General features: G+C 38.6%; 2 protein-coding genes across 2 annotated transcripts; both read right to left on the reverse strand.

The window, feature by feature from the left end:
* Nucleotides 1–1,423: 1,423 nt before the first annotated feature.
* LOC139943062 (monocarboxylate transporter 6-like) lies at nucleotides 1,424–6,503 on the reverse strand. Its single transcript, XM_071939872.1, has 4 exons — nucleotides 6,122–6,503; nucleotides 5,840–5,983; nucleotides 3,936–4,778; nucleotides 1,424–2,493 (listed from the first exon to the last, which is right to left on the reverse strand). The coding sequence occupies exons 1-4, from the start codon at nucleotides 6,351–6,353 to the stop codon at nucleotides 2,354–2,356; spliced, it is 1,359 nt and encodes a 452-aa protein (XP_071795973.1). The 5' UTR covers nucleotides 6,354–6,503; the 3' UTR covers nucleotides 1,424–2,353.
* Nucleotides 6,504–9,744: 3,241 nt separating this feature from the next.
* Nucleotides 9,745–12,453, reverse strand: LOC139943109 (uncharacterized). The gene has a single exon (XM_071939927.1). It carries the CDS (start codon nucleotides 11,926–11,928, stop codon nucleotides 11,080–11,082), a length of 849 nt encoding a protein of 282 aa, XP_071796028.1. The 5' UTR covers nucleotides 11,929–12,453; the 3' UTR covers nucleotides 9,745–11,079.
* Nucleotides 12,454–17,802: the final 5,349 nt, after the last annotated feature.

Here is a 17,802-nt window from a genome sequence, read left to right on the forward strand (position 1 = left end):
TTATGATTGGCTAATAATTATCCTATATAACGTGGATACAAGTTGTTTATTTATTTACTCTCTTTACCTATAGGGTGAGCCAAATCTGTGAAAATAATTGGTTTCCATTTGGGCCCTGCATTAATTTTTTAAGAAAAAAAAAAACAAATTAACATATTACTAAAAAGTAAGCGAACATAATCAATAAAACTTACGACGATATAAAAGTTATAAACTATAATAATGTGAAAAACATATCTAAGTTTTTAATTAAAGGAAGTGGACACTATTGGTAATTGTCAAAGAATAGCTTTCACAGTTGGTGTATCTCAACATATGCATAAAATAACAAACCTGTGAAAATTTGAGCTCAATCGGTTATCGAACTTGCGAGATGATAGTGAAAGAAAAAATACCCTGTCACACGAAGTTGTGTGCGTTTAGATAGTTGATTTCGAGATCTCAAGTTCTAAACTTGAAGTCTCGAAATCAAATTCGTGGAAAATTACCTTTTTCTCGAAAACTATGGCACTTCAGAGGGAGCCGTTTCTCACAATGTTTTATACCATCAACCTCTTCCCATTACTCGCCACCAAAAAAGGTTTCACGCTAATAATTATTTTGATTAATTACCAATAGTGTCCACTGCCTTTAAGAGTCCGTTGGGCTAGCGAGCAATACCTTGAAACTACACTTTGTACAACCAGGACTATATGATAATATATGTTGTCATAGTGTTTTCTCCTTTTCGAAATAGTATTTAGTTCCTTCAAAATATTTAGTTTTTTCCCCCTCCAATTATAGTTTTGTTCCCTAAAAAAATTGTTTTGGGATTTGAACAAGGGAATCAATGTGTGGTGAAGAGGTTTTCAACTTGTGGTTTAAACCCGCGCCGAGGCCTGGACTTGATAATTTTACCGAGACGAAGTCGAGGTAAAAATTATCAAGAGCCAGGCCTCGGCGGGTTCAAACCACTACATGTAGTTGAAAACCGATTCAACATACTTTCATTCCCAGCCATATTTACCTTTTCGGTCAAAAACATCAACCATTTTTGTTCGAAAAGTAAAATTAATGCAACAGTTATAATTGTTCAAAGGTTTCTTTCAACACAACACTCCTCCGCCTATAAAATGGTTAGGCCATCGGGTAATCAACTCTTTATAAGGAATTGCTGTGCGCGTCGCGCATATCGTGTGATGTGGCACAACTGTTTTGTAGCATGGTTGTATAATTTTTCGAAATGTACCTCGTGTAAAAGGAAAACAAACATTACTGTCAAGTTCTCATGAAAATCTTGTCAAACAATGTTGCATTGTACAACCATGCCTAGACTCAGCAAGGGACCCTGATAACTTGCTGTCGAGTAAATAGCGTTTTAAATTATATTCATAAGTAAGGGAATAAATGTGTAGCGACGAGTTCTTTCACGGCCGTTTAAAACAGGCAGGGTCGTTGCTGTGTGATAAGGGCCCGAGCCGAAGGCGAGGGCATTTATCACATGGCGACGACCCTGCAAGGTTTTAATCGGCCGTGAAAGAACGAGTTACTACTCTTTTATTCCCATTCATAAATGCCTTTTTGGTTAAAAGGCGCATCAAAGTTAGAAACTCTTTAAAACTTATCCGTTTCCGACGTGCTTGAGCTCTGTATGTACATGTGCGAAGTCCGCGTGTTGCATTGTTAAGACTGAGACGCCTATTTCCGGCAGTTTCAGGTTCCGTTCGTGCCATACAGTTTTGGTGCAAACGTTCTCGTTTTCCTTTCACACACAGCGCGGCCAGCTCACCGACAGTTCCCGCATCGCCCGTAACAAGAAACGTCTTCCACCAAGACTAGCGCAGAGAATCCGCCCACAACCGGTTATAAACACTGGTCAATATTAAACGTTACCCCCCCACCCTCTTCGTGACGCGCTCTCCACCAATAGGACTAGCGAAGCTGTCTGAGGTATTTATGAATTACTGTTTATTTAATAGAGCCTCCCAAATAAAGAAGCGAGAACTGTTTATTCTCCGGTTCTGATAATACTGGTGTTGAAAAGATCATCCTTTTCAGCCTTTTTGAGATATTGCGGACACAACGCTACAACACTATAAGGTTTGGGTGAATTTGTGTCAGAGCTGTGTTTTGAGAGAGTCGCGACATGGAGGGCCAGTTTTGTTGTTGTCACATGGTTGTTGGACGCCACTCTTCAAATGCTGCACAACCCAATGGGCAGACTAGTCTGGTCCCCAAGTTTGCCTTTGCGTTTTTTGGCTCCGAATATCAAATTGGTGTAACTCTCAGTCCAATGGTATACGACTCTGATTTGTGCGTGTACACCCAAACCAAACATTGCTCCACTACCACGTCCGCAATGCCTCAAAACGCTTTATTGGGTTAAGTGGGGTGAACAGGGGTGGCGTGTCTGTCTCCAGCCTAAACCCAGTGCCGCAACACCAGTCAGTGATTGTACAGCAGCCATTAGACTGAAGACCACGGTGTAGTCTCCAGTTAAGTCGTATATCAAGCCTGGAGGGTAAACACAAAACAAAGAATCACAACGTAAAACGTCAAGTCAGCATGAGAAATTAGTCACCCAAAACTAATGTCACCATAATTCATTTATCAAAAACATTTAACAGTCTGCAACAAGTTTAAATGGTCTGCTTTTTCGTTGTTTAACAGGAACCGAAGATATTCATTCCAAAGATGCGTCTCACACTAACTGTGCGTCGTTTGCAAAAGACGTTGCTGTAGCATCAGTAAAGCGCCCTCTATTAACAAGTTATCATGCAAACATTGTATGCCAACGGTTATTATCTTCAAATATGCGCTAATCCTCCAATCAGATTGGCAGAATGGAGTGGTGATAAAAACCTTTATAACACCCCTTGCAAGTATTCTGCCTGCTCATTGGTTTAGAGCGCGTCACATGACACGTCTTAGTTTTGCCAGACGACGGCCGTGTGGTAGAGCGTCGGTTTGCCATGCGCTAGTCCAACAGACTAGCACATGGCGTGCAATACCAAGACGTCCGTTGCGTGTACTGGGATGATAAATTAATAGTCTGTAACCACTTCGGATTGCACGACACTAAATGCAACACAGTAAGTAAAAGTGTTTGCAATCTGTATTCGCGTCGTCCGTGGATTGTAGCATTCAGGTCTGTAACGTAATAAGAACAGTACAGTCATTAGAAATGTTCGGGGTGTTATAAAACACATATTGACTGCTTTTATGCGTGCAATGGTTAAAAACTATGACTCCCTCGGTGATCCCCGTAGCGTTCTATTTTCCCCCGGCTTCGCCTTGGGAAAATAGAACGCTCCGGGGATCACCTCGGGAGTCATAGTTTTAACCATAGCACTCGAAGCAGTCAATATTTGTATAATATTGCACGGCTAATATCACTACCATGCGTCTTGTGTGTTCTATGTCACGCGCCATGTTTGCTTGAAGATAAATACGTTATCACACGCGCGCGAGTGAAATACGGAAAATATAGCGCGTCTGCGTCCCATATCCAACTCGGCCTGCGACCTCAATGGATATGGGACACAGAAGCGCTATATTTTTCCGTATTCCACTCGCGCTTGTGTGATAACTTATAATATTCATAGGTTAATAAAAGAACAAGCATCTTCTTGTAACGATAATGGACACCCGAAGAGGTGTGCTATCAGATGCTTGATTTCGAGATAATCAAGTTGATGGAAAATTACTTCTTTCTCGAAGACTAAATTACTTCAGAGGGAGCCGTTTCTTACAATGTTTTATAATACCGACCTCTCCCCATTAATGTCTCGTAAACAAGTAAGGTTTTAGGCTAATAAATATTTTGAGTATTTACCAATAGTGTCCACTGCCTATAACAAGTAGTATTAACACTTCCAAATTTCTCCGCCCTTGTTTTGAATTATTGAAGTTGCATTCTGATAGTGTTTTCACTGAAGACGCGAACAAAAACTCACCTGGAAAATATAACAGAAGGAGTGACGTCACACTTGACAACAGTCCAAACAATCCTACCGCATGGCCCATCCGTTCTTTACCGAATATCTCCTTATTGACAACATCTATTAGTATGGAAGCCGATGATGTAGCGATTCCGTACAAGAAAGTACTCGCCATAATCGGCCAATAAGACGTCAACCATGGATCGACACCGTAATACATGGCGGCCATAAGTAAAGCTCCCGCAAGCCATACGTAAGCGCTGACAACCTGCACAGCTTGAAACAATGGACCGATTACAATGGAAGATATTGTTCTCCCGAATCCAAAGGCGACAACAAAATGTGACGCGTCTTCAAGTGTGAATCTTTTCGACACAGTAGTGTACTGAACATAGTATATTATCCAAGCAGAATGTGTAATATCCATCATAATGAACACAAACAAAACCAGCCAGAATGATAGAGATGAGAACAATTCAAGCTGGAATATATCTCTAGCAAATGAGAAGACTTTGGTAAAACAAGAACAGCAAAAGCGGTTGCTTGGTACTACATCATCGTCCCCGGTCTCTTGCTCCTCGTCTGTGAGAGCTGCCTCATAACCATCTTGACTCCCACTAGCTGCAGGTGGTTTCATCAGAGCTCCAATGACAGCGAGATGAAGTAACAATACCCCAAGTAGTAGCATTGTTCCCCTCCAGCCGTAGGTATCTAGGAATAGCTTTATCAAGGGCACAAACGCCACGAACGCGATCGAGTTACCCAGACCGGCAAAACCGTAAGCTGTTGTGACAGACTTATTAAAATAACATCCAATTAGCTGCTTGGTTATCACAAACGAGATGCCAACAGCTGATCCTGAAAAGCAAAACACCCAAATTTAAACAACCATATAATATACAAATACTGACTGCTTAGAGTGATAATGGTTAAATATACCACTCCCGCGGTGATCCCCTGAGCGTTCTATTTTCCCAAGGCGCAGCCGAGGGAAAAATGGACCGGTTCGGGAAATCAGAGTTTTAACCAAAGCAAGAGTAAAAGCAGTACATTTGTGTGATATAACACCGGACCCAACAGACTATTTATCACTCTCGTACACGTAACGTTCGTACGCGCGTATCATATACACATATACACAACCAATTGGGTTCGATGTAGGTAAATAGACGTCTGGGTACTGCACGCCGTGTGATAGTCTTCGGACTAGCACACGGAAAACCGATGCACTACCACACGGCCGCCGTCTAGGGCATGTGACGCGCTCTAAACCAAAGAAACGGTAGAATATTTTAAGGGGTGATATAACACCGGAGTGTGGGTTCGAATCCCGGTCGTGACACTTGTGTCCTTGAGCAAGATACTTTACTATAATTGCTTCACTTCACCCATGGGTAAAAATGGGCACATGCGAGGGTAGAGGTTGATATTGTGAATGAAAAGCCTTCGGAGCGCCACGGCAGCTCGGGGCTGTATACTCTCTAATGGGAGCTGAAAAAGATTAAAGGGATGGTATTGGCCCAATGAGCAAGAGACTATATATACAACATATATTAAGGTTCGAACGAGGAGGGAAACTAATAACGCAATGTAGGCAGTATAACTATTTGTACTATTTTGTTTTATTATTTGTATTTAAAATGTACATCAGATTGTTCAATGTGGACACGCGGTTGAATATTTTGATACTTGGCCCGTCCTCCATGAGTTGAACGGTCAGAGTAGAAATTTATGCGTGCAGGCAACACTAACATATAACCTGCAAACATAACTTCATTTACAATGCCCCGTGTCGAACATAAATAATGAGTAACAAAACACAAGATGATCTTTGCCAAATGTTTACATGTTGGATTGGTTTGTTTGTATTCTTATTCAAGAAACTAATAGTCTTTGTGATCCCCCATTATTTTACTTACCTGTAAATACAGTTAAGATAAAGGTGATGACGTATAAACTAGATAGGAATGACGCAGTTATCATGGAGATACCGGCAACTAATCCACAAACTGTCACCACAGTCCTGGCGCCAAATCTCTCCTTTAGTGGCATTGCTAGGACACCTTTTAGGAAAGAGAATAATGAATAATGTCAGAAGTAAAACGAACATTTAGAAAAGAAAAACATTTGCACAAGTATGTATCACTGCTTAATTGCAGTACTTGTCCTGCTTTGTGTTTTTGGCTGAATGCCATGCTTACCTGAGATAAAGGCTCCCGAGTGGACAAAAGCAACCATCCAGCCAATTAACCAAGTTGAAGTGTCGAACTGTTCTTGTAGTGTAGGTAACATCATACCCAGGCCTTTTACCAAATTACACCAAGCTATTTTGGATGTAAATGAACCCAACACAGCAATCCAACCATGAAGACCACCATCTTGTAGGGTTTCAGTTAGAAAGTATAAAACGCGTTCTAAACAGCCGGACTTCATTTTTGAACACCCCTCTAAGCCTTTAAACGCATTGACAATCCAGTACACAGCAATGCATTACTGAAACGCAGTGTGTGTGTCTTGTATGTCTGAGATAACGTACGTTTCCAATAATTACCGTTTGACCTGACATTTTTGTCCTCTTGCACAATTTGCTTGTCTGGTTTCGTTTGGTCAATGGTATTATACATCAACTGGTCCCGTTAAAAAACACAATACATCGCTATAGTTGTGTGACTTTCAAAGAAGCGTCGCTGAACAACACTTCACACTGAGTGCACATTTTGTTATGGTTTGTAAACCATGATTTGTGAGTGCACGTTTTTTATGGTTTGTAAACCGTGTTTTGTGAGTGCACGTTTTTATGGTTTTTAAACCGTGATTTGTTAGTGCACACTGTTATGGTTTGTAAACCATGATTTCTGTGTGCACATTTTTTTATGGTTTATAAACCATAATTTGTGAGTGCACACTTTTATGGTTTGTAAACCATGATTTCTAAGTGCACATTTGTTATGGTTTGTAAACCATGATTAGTGAGTGCACATTTTTGTAATGCTTTATAAACCATGATTTGTGAATGCACATTTGTTATGGTTTGTATACCATGATTTGTGAGTGCACATTTGTTATGGTTTGTACACCATGATTTGTGAGTACACATTTTTATGGGTTTTAAACCATAGTTTGTTAGTGCACATTTGTTAAGGGTTTGTAAACCTTGATTTTGATGCTTCAATTTCCATGGTTCACACACAACGTTTTTTAGATGTGTAAATTTTCATGGTTTATAAACCCATGTTTTATTTAGAAGGCTCGATTTTCATGGTTTATAAACATAATCAGAAACCATGATTTGATGGTTCATTTGTTATGGTTTATAAACCATGATTTGTAAACCACGATTTTTATTTTTCAATTGTCATGGTTTATAAACCATGTGTTTTAGATGTCTCAATTTTCATGGTTTATAAACCATGTTTTTAAGATTCGTAACTTGTGGTTTATGAACCACGATTTGTAATTAATTTTTGTATGTTCATGGTTTGTAAACCATAAACCTATACACAACAAATACTTTACTGGTATGTAAACCATAACAGGATTTGGCAACAGTTTTTATGGTTTACATCTAATTGCAATAAACCATGGTAAAAACATGCCTTAAAGTGTAAAACTATGATGGACAAACGGCGCCCCATAGGTTATCTCAGCTTTACAATGTCTTGTTAGACAAATGTTACACAAATTCAATGCTTATGTTTTAATAGATTCTAACAATATGTATGTAACCATCCACCTTTGTTTTTCATTGATTGTTTTCCATTGTTGTCCCACCTCGGTCGGCACAAACTCGAGCTGTGGACGTTGCGATGGTAAGGTCTATACCGTCAGGAGCCTTGAGCAACTGGAAGGATCCTGCCAGATGTACCTTTAAAGTCAGTGGACACTATTGGGAAATGTCAAAGACTAGTCTTCACAGTCGGTGTATCTCAACATATGCATAAATAAACAAACCTGTGAAATATTGAGCTCAATCAGTCGTCGAATTTGCAAGCTAATAAAGAAAGAAAAAACACCATTGTCACACGAAGTTGTGTGCTTTCTGATGCTTGATTTCGAGACTTACATTTCTAAACTTGAGGTCACGAAATCAAATTCGTGGTAAATTTTTTCTTTCTCACAAACCACGTCACTTCAGAGGGAGTTGTTTCTCGCAATGTTTTATACCACCAACCTCTCCCCATTAACTGTAAGCAAGGAAGGTTTTATGATGATCATTATTTTGAGTTTGAGTTTTTGTTGCCGAGTCGTGCCGCGCCGGGCATAATCATGATAATAACAATAACAATAACAATAACAATAACAATAACAATAACAATAACAATAACAATAACAATAACAATAACAATAAAAATAACAATAACGATAACGATAACGATAACGATAACGATAACGATAACGATAACGATAACGATAACGATAACGATAACGATAACGATAACGATAACGATAACGATAACGATAACAGTAACAGTAACAGTAACAGTAACAGTAACAGTAACAGTAACAGTAACAGTAACAGTAACAGTAACAGTAACAGTAACAGTAACAGTAACAGTAACAGTAACAGTAGCAGTAGCAGTAACAGTAACAGTAACAGTAACAGTAACAGTAGCAGTAACAGTAACAGTAACAGTAATAGCAAAAGTAATAATAATAATATTAACAACAGTGACAGCGACAGTGACAGTGACAGTGAAACATATAAATAACAAAAAATATTTTTTTTTTTATAACATTTTAATATTTCAATATTTGTTATGTGCTTAATAAATGTTTTTTAAATCTGAATAGATATTCTGGAGGTAGATTTTGTCCCCTGTACTGAGAACTGTCTTTAAACTTCTCCTGATAGCGCCCTCTTTTGACTCCTTATCATCAATTCAGCTAGCTTATGTTCATTAACCACACTCGGGTGTTATTTTTGTAATTGTGAGACCAAATTAAAGTCTCATGGGACAGTGTAGTCAATGTTGGCTTAACACTTGCACAACGAGCTTGCATAAGGTATTTTGCTAATAAGTATGTTGAGTTAATACCAATAGTGTCCACTGCCTTGAAAACCATTGGACACTTTCGGTAAACAGTAAAATTGTCCTAAGGCCCACACTTCGTGTGTCACAACTTATATAAAATATAAAACATGTGTAAATAGAGGGTCAATCGGTCATTGGAGTCGGGAGAAACTAACGGGAAAACCCACTCTTGTTTCCGCACGTTTCGCCGGTCATGACATGTGTTTAAAATAAGTCCGTACTTTTCGATATCAAGAATTGATAATTGTTTTAATGTTTTCTAAAAAAAAACATTTCACGGAATAAAATTTCAAGAGGAGTCTTTCACCATTTCCTTCTGTAAACCCTGTAAAAGTTATTTGTAAATATGTGAACTTTTATTTGTTTTTTCTGTTCCGAAAGTGTAAAAACAGCAGTGTATTAGTTTTAGAATATTTCATTTTTCTGACTATTATTTATATTTGACATAAGCTGGGTATCTTCCATTTTTGAGAGGGCTAGGCTATTTCATTTTGCAAAGGGAAGTTGTGAAAAAACTTAGGAGACCAGGGGCCGATTTCACAAAGATCTAAGATGGATCGTAACTGCTATTCAATCGTTACTGCCAAGTTACTATGGTAATACTAAAGACTGGTCTTGGGATGAATTGTATTGGCCCATAGGCATTGGTTGCCAGGGTTTCCATTGAATTTCCTGTCCGAACAAATCAATACGAAAACGCATCTGATCTCTTTCCATCTGCTTTGTTAATTTCATGAAAATAATAAAATCAAAAACGCTGTAAACATTTAAATAGAAACCATGCGTCAAAGATTGTTTTATTTATATCAGCGTTGATTTCTCTATAGTTTACGTTTAAAAGAACCAACCAATTAACACGGACATCTTCCTCCCATTTAAAGGAAAACACAAGATGAATATATGAACACAGGAAAAAAAACAAAGTCAGGTGCTGTCAAGGTTATACAAAAGAAAAGCAACTATCAACGAAAAATATGTCCAACGAGACAGCGAAGCAAAATCGAAATCAGTATATAGGTTGTTTAAGTGAATTTCAAAGTCATGGCAATTGATACGTCGTTTACTAGTTTTTGTTATTAACCACCGTTGCCTAGTATAAGGTACTGCGACTTAATGAAATTAATGTTAATAATATGTATATATATTCATTATTAAAACCAATTGGATGCTGAGGTACACGGTTACAACCAGCATGGAGGTAGAATGCCACAAGGGAATAAACATACGCTATAAATAAATTTTAAAAAGTAATTTGAGTTTTAACATTGTTAATAATTTTGTTTACCATTTTATTTTTTGAGGGCAAACAATCCATGTATGATTTTGACTTCGTGGAGCGAGCGACGATGAAGTCAATCCAACACCCTAAATCTACACGTGAACATTTAAATTTAAGTTAAAGTATTTTAAGTTAATGCAATAAATGAAGTTTGAAACCACATCAAGCAAGTCAAATCGGGATATATTTAACGTAGACATTGGTATAACAAATCACAAGTTTGGGGGGAAAAATGTCCGTGTCCTGCCCACACGTTTTCATTCTATATTCAATAATATTAAAATATATATTACAATATGTTATATCAAATAAAACCACAAGGAAGACTTTTAAATGAGTTTGTTCAACCCAAAATCATTCACAAAAAAATTATAAATATATTATAATTTACTCAAAAGTGAGTGTGACAAGTGGTGATGAGCGGATAAGGAAATCTTTCCAGTAAATATATTAGCACAACAAGAACATGTAAATCAATAATATAGAACCTCCACCGCTTAATATGTGCGTTTCAAGTAACACGTCCAATGCCATGGATCGGGCGAATTGGTCTATGAAAAGCGTTTGTAGACCGTTTTTATTATGAATTACATTCATATGATTGGAAAGTTGTTTCAAAAGTAGAATACAATGATCCACCCCCAAAATGTGTTAGTTTACCAAGTTAAGCCACGCAAGTTCGAGGCTTATATTAATTTGTGTGGATCATTACATTCTACTTTTAAAACACATTTCTAGCCATAATGATGCATTTTATAACAAACGGTTTAAAACACTTTCTATAAACAAACTAGCCCGATCCAAGGCGACGTGTCCCTTTAATTATTGATAGAGTTAGTCAAAATGTCTATGGAATGAAGCGCTGCCCGTACATTTTGTTGTAAAACGGCATTTCTCGCTGAATAATTGCAGCTACCTTTGGATGGAGCGCAGTACTTGGTTTAGCCTGGATGTTTTTTGTGAATCCTCTACTCTTCATCGCGTTACTGTGATAAAGGCACCGGAAATATTGAAGATGAGACTGGCACGTGGTCCATTTGACGTTGGGTGGCTGACCGTTGTCTTCCCATTCGTCCATCTTCATGCTGAACGGTATCCCCGTTGCTCTGCAGTACGCCTTTAGCACTATGTCAGGGTAAGCTATCAGATCATCGGCATCCATGATGAAAGGGTTGGGGTCGAGGTTGTTATCTGTGACGTAGTCGTAGAGATCCGAGATGGCTTTGAAGTCACCTCCCATGGTTTCCAACTGTTCGTCCTGCCAGTCTTTAACCGCAGTCTCGTCCATCAAGCCCGGTGGTTTATATTCTTCATTGGCTCTATGCAGAGACGGGTATGTCTTATTGGGGTTCCGAATTACAAAGGTATGTTGATATCCCTGTGGTATGGTATCCCAGTCACGCCCAGCCAACTTCAATGAAAGTGGGGTATCCTTGACCAAAACGAACCTTGCTCCTTCATGTCGCCCTTCCAAAGTGTCCTTCACCCAGGAAAAGGTATTAACCGATGGACTGTAGGCGAGATCTGCACCGGGAAGGTCGACGGTTTCTTCATCTTGTTCACCCTTTGGAAATACGCTATCTGGCCCTTCGTAAGCCGCAGATAAGAAAGGTTCGTAGTAATAGACTCCACCGTCAGCTTGGCTGATCGAGCGAAGCACAGCCGTGGAACAAGAACGCCACACTACCCACAGCATGACACGGGGCTATCCATAATTCGCCATTATACTTGATTCGGAACAAACAGTGGACGGTGTTATACAAAGTTGCAGATGGTTGTTAATTGAACAGTTCTCGATATCAGATTATCTCAAACTGGAAGATGCTAGTCAAGGTTACACCCAACTTTATACGGTGTTACAAAGTTGATCGTGACTTGGACAGCTGTTCTCCCAATCAAATGATGCGATAGTCTTGGTTATAGGCTCGCGTTATAAACAGCAGCGGGTTTCATCTGAATGTCTGCTTCGCCTTATGAATGATAAACCAAGCGCAAAGCTTTTTGCTTTGTATACCAACGACACTGTTTAAAGCCGCCGATGAGGATTTTCTCGTTTATTCTGGATCCTCCATATCTCCGACCCCTCACGTCACCTGAGCCTATAATGGGCCCTACAGCCAGATTTGCCTTTCAGAACCAGCGATGTCATGCTAAAGAAAAGAGAAAGGGCATTGGGTTTTTGTTCGGTTGAAGAGCACCCATTGTAACGTGTGTGTGATCCTTTGACGGCCTTAAAGGAACACGTTGCCTTGGATCGGACGAGTTGGTCTATAAAAAGCGTTTTGTAACCGTTTGTTATAAAATGCATATGGTTCAAAAGATTTTGTGAAAGTAGAATACAATGATCTACACATATGCCTCGAAATTGCGTGGTTTTCTTTTTACCTCGTCCAATAACACGGTCGGCCATTTATGGGAGTCAAATTTTTGACTCCCATAAATGGCCGACCGTGATAGTTCGCGACGTAAAATGATAATCGTACAGTTTTGAGTGATACTTGTGTGAATCATTATATTCTACTTTTAAACCTTTCTGCCCATATGTATTTCATAACAAACGGTTTCAAACGCTTTGTATAGACCAACTCGTCCGATCCAAGACAACGTGTTCCTGTTTTGAGATGATTTGAACCGTAACATTCCAAAACCATTAAAGCATAGCGAACTTCTCAATATAATATTGTGTGGATTCGATTAGCTTCCCTAAGTCGACCCTGCGGTGCTCTCTCGGGTGAGAGCCCCAGACAAGAGCTAATCGAACGATATCACTCGCCCTCTCGTGATAACGTCATGCACCTCGGGTCACCCCAAGTGATCCAATCGACAAGCAGGTCACTGACCCGGTTGATATCCTGAAATGACGTGGGTCGACCCAGGTAAGCTAAACGACTGCACACATTATGGTGTTGCCATTTTTAGGCTAAATGAAATTATACACCTTCTGACGCTGACTGTGGCAAGCTGCAAATACTCATCGATTAAATAAAGAAGGCGACTTTGGAAGCCGGATTTGAACTGACACTTTACAAATACAAAGACCCAAAATAAGTGTGCTGTCCATATTGGTGTTTAGCGGTATTTTATTTGGGTGATCATTGACAAAACAACATCAAGAAGAAGAAGAACACACACGTTAGTAGTAAAGGAACACGTTGCCTTGGATCGGTCGAGTTGGTCTTTGAAAAGCAGTTGTAACCGTTTTTTAGAAAATGCATATGGGTAGAAAGACGTTGTAAAAGTAGAATACGATGATCCCCACAAACATGCCTCGAAATTGCACGGTTTTCCTTTAACGTCGTCGACTAACACGGTTGGCTATTTATGGGAGTCAAACTTTTTACTCCCATAAATGGCCGACCGTGTTAGTTCGCACAGTAAAAGGAAAACCACGCAATTTCGAGGCAAACTTATGTGGATCATTGTATTTTACTTTTAAAACATCTTTCTAACCATATGCATTTTATTTAAAAAGGGGTTACAAACGCCAACTCGTCCGATCCAAGGCAACGTGTTCCTTTAAAGGCACTGTACTCGTTTAGTAAAATTGTCAAAAACCAGTGTTCTAACTTGATGTATCCCAACATAAGCATAAAACAACAAGCCTGTGAAATAATGGGTTAGGAAGAAAAAGCAGCAATGTTGTACGAATGTGTTTGCTTTCAGACAGGAATAAAAGATTCTTGCTAGAAGTCTTCTATTATTATAAATTTAGTGATAAAATATCTCTTTCTTAAAAACTACGTTACTTCAGAGGGAGTCACTTCCATCAACGCTCTCCTGACCAATTCTAGTTTTTAAGATAATTTTTGTTTAGAGTATTTACCAAACATTTACCTTTCCTTTGGAAGAGAGGAACGAGAAGAACAAATACATTGTACTACTAAATAAATGGGAATCGTTTTTTTTTTTTTTTTTTTTGAAAAAGAATCGTAAATTGATAAACCCAATTTATATTTCAAATAATCTAACCTAAGATAAACAAAACTAATGGCTTTTTGCATTGATTGCAAGGCCGTGCAACACGAGACTGTTCCTGATTTGAAACTGTGTCATGAAGATTATAGTTACCACAGGGAACCATACACACACATTGGCAACGTTAAATGCATATTGTGATGATATGTAAATAAATAACTAAATCAGTCAATAAATAAATCAACCAATCAATCAATGAATAAATAGATTTTGTTAGTAAACCCGGCGTTATACTGTTGCAACATTATCGTTGGACGCCTGTTTGCTCAGTTTACAATAAATTGTGTTACTAAAAGTGATTTTTTTTCTAAACTTAGCAATGTTTATACATTTAAATTGAATATATATTTGTCATGTCTTGTTGCATTTCATGCTATATTTCAGTCGAAAAGTAACTTAATTTTCAAGTTGAACTATCTGTAAATTATTTTAAAAATCTACACTTAGATTTGTAAAAATATCTACATTTTCAACAATAGAGTGACGTCACAGAAATAGTTTAACAAACGTGTAATCTTTACTTTAAGTCACCATTTTTATCCCAAAGCAATGACAACTCCCTTTATCTAAAGAAGAAGGGCCGTTTTCATCGACAAGTGACTTACATTCTTTATCTAGTAATAAATAAAGATTTTAGCTATTATTTTAACAACTGTCTATTATGTGAGACTTTTGAACGCTAGGTGGTAAATTGCCATTGATAACGTAGCTCTGAGAATGCGCACATTGACGAGAACAATAGATTGTACTTGGTAAGTCTGCTGCCACCAAGCGTCCCAAAAGTCTCCCATTGGCAGTCACGAGTCATACAACCTTTTTTTCACGATTCAATTTTCAGTAATTATTTATCGCTAAACGCAGCAAACTGCCCAACAGTGATATAATCAAAATGCCACACGGGTACTTGGACAAACGGGTTCCTTTACCAGTGTCATCGTGGTCGCCGTCTTGGTCGTCGTCTTGGTCGTCATCTTGGTCAGTATTGGCTATTGTAGCCCCACTGGGACCAGTCAGTGCCTTAAGAACTATTTTAGGCGATTCGGATGTAGCTGCGTTATATAGAGAGGACATAACTTGTCCATTGCAGAAGTGTCCCTCGCAGCATGAAACGCAGCTCTCTGTGCAGTGTGAATCAGGCCAGCATGACGACTCCGTCGCTGGGCACCCTCTGTGCACGATTGAGTTGTTAGCCTATTCTTTGTCATGATAGATCTGGAGGGATGAAATTGCATTGATTTATGTCCCCGGCCATCAAAAATTTGATCCGTAAAAACAGGGGGGAAAGGGTAGCGACTAGTTCTTAAACTGCTGTTTAAAACCGACAGGGTTGTGGTCGTGCGATAATTAAGGCTCGTGACACAACAACGTGCGATAATTAAGGCCTGTGACACAAAAACAAAAACAATACAACAGAAAGTTTCAAGGGATTGAATGATGCTCCGACAAAAACAAACACTCGTGAAGTTCCCTGTATCCATAACAAATGATAACAATTAATTCACAAAAAGAACCAGTCTATACACATCTAGACTTTGGTTTACAACGAGTTTGCTTTGGGGAAAAAGCAAGAAGGCCACATCACTTATAATGCGAGACAGAAATTCTGATGGAAATGCTTACCGCGCATTGGCCGGATGTGCATGTCACCTCTGTTAGATAAGTCTTCGCTGCAGCAGCTTCGACATTGGTTACCACTCACTGAATACGCAGAGCAATTGCTTTTACAATCTAACTCGGATACACAGCGTCTTGAGAATTCTTTACTTCCACTTCGCATAAAATCTGTTGTTACCTGGATTTGGCACAAGAAGAAGCCACATTAGATTTAAGGAGGCATGTCTCCACAGGGCATTGTTCACAGGCAACTCGGAGTCAAAACAAGACACACATTTTTGGTTGAAAATTACCGAAGGTTAGTAGTTTTAAAAACGCCACAAAATAACTGGTGCTGCATAAAAAAAAACCTTTAATGATGTGCCTCTTTACTGAACCCAACCTTACTTTTATTTCCATCTAACGTTCACTAAGAGCCCCTGCAATGGCGTTAGATGTTCATCAAACTTGAAAAGGGTTGTTTGTTTTCATTCGGCACATGGGAAGGAAAATAAGCTCAACTGGACGATTTCTGTTTACTTATTATGAGATAATTCATTGGTACTTTGAGGAACCGATGCTGTTCCCTTTTCAAAGGCAAACTAAGGGTGTGCCCGAAACGGCGTATTCGGCTACAGCTATGGCTCACGGCCAGATCGTACGCGTCTTTCTATATATACTATTCTTTTGACAGACGCGCTGATCTACACGTAGCTGCAGCCGATGTATCCGTTTCGGACGCTGCGTAAAATGAGTAAATATATATAGCATGTCCTATCTCACCCCTTTTGACACTTTCGTCCTATCTTTATGGCAAAACAGTTTAACGTTGTAGCCAACTTGCTTTTCTTAAAGATGTGGGTACTTTTTGCAACACAAAATACAATGTCATATCCACAGCTTGTCCTTAAACCTACACCGTTTGAAGATAATAGTGCTATAGGCTAACCATAAAATAGTACTTGCTGAGGCGCTGTATTTATTTGTTTATTTTTTTATTAATAAAGCAATGTCACAAAAATAATATTCGTCTCAGTTTTAGAATTTAACAAACCTATTTATCAGTGGAGTAAAGTCACAAAATTTATACAACAATTTAAAAAGTGTTGTTCAAATTTCGTGACTTTGTTTCTCATTTCTCAAAAACTACTGCACCTCAGCAATTAAAGGAAGCTTTATACTATCAATATCTTATAACGGTGTAGTCTGATGTAAACATGTAGTTTGTGTTTTGTGTAAAAAAAAAAAAAAAAAAAAAAAAAAAAACATAATTTAAAATGTCAAATGTTTTTTTTTTTTTAGAAGGGCTGTATTGACAAGAATGGCCTAGCTCGGGTATAGCTTACTTACCTGGCATACACTGGCTTCATCAGGGCAAGAATATAAATCATGAATCGCGAACGAAAATCCTCACAGCCATAATCAGAGGGCTGGCAATTGTAACATTCAAGAGATACACACAAACCTACAAACAAAGAAAAGTACATCAATAAGATGTGACTCAAACAATAACACTTCAGTGCTTTGTGAGTTTCTTGTGAGTGTGGTGGTTAATCTGGGTGTGCCACCTCGTGGTAGGATGCAAAGCATTTTTGATAAAGAAGGTAATTTCACACTAAATTATCTATAGTGAAATCGAGACCTCAGCTGAGGTCTCGAATTTAAGAATCTGAAAGCACTCAATACTCTTGTGCAACATGGGTATTTGTTCTGTCATTATTATCTCGCAACTTTGATGACCAATTGAGCCCAAATATACACAGGTTATTTTAGGATTATGTTGAGACACACCAATTGAGAAGACTGGTCTTTGACACTTACCAATAGTGTCCATTGTCTTTAAGCCAAAGATAGTAAAGAACAAGTCAGGAACATAATGAATAACTACAATGGAATGAAGACAAGTAATAAAAGGGATGCGCAGCAAACCAAAAGGGATCTAGGGCATGCATTTACAAAAAATGCCAGAGAGGTTTGTTTTGAAATGCACTTACCATGAAGG

Source organism: Asterias amurensis, chromosome 10, assembly GCF_032118995.1.
Source record: "Asterias amurensis chromosome 10, ASM3211899v1".
Classification (NCBI taxonomy): Eukaryota; Metazoa; Echinodermata; class Asteroidea; order Forcipulatida; family Asteriidae; genus Asterias; species Asterias amurensis.

Coding starts and splice junctions, on each gene's coding strand:
- LOC139943062 (XM_071939872.1), bottom strand. CDS start 6,353: ATGAAGTCCGGCTGTTTAGAACGCGTTTTATACTTTCTAACTGAAACC. Junction 5,984..6,121: donor CTCGGGAGCCTTTATCTCAG/GTAAGCATGGCA, acceptor CTTTCCTAAAAG/GTGTCCTAGCAATGCCACTA. Junction 4,779..5,839: donor TATCTTAACTGTATTTACAG/GTAAGTAAAATA, acceptor TTTGCTTTTCAG/GATCAGCTGTTGGCATCTCG.
- LOC139943109 (XM_071939927.1), bottom strand. CDS start 11,928: ATGCTGTGGGTAGTGTGGCGTTCTTGTTCCACGGCTGTGCTTCGCTCG.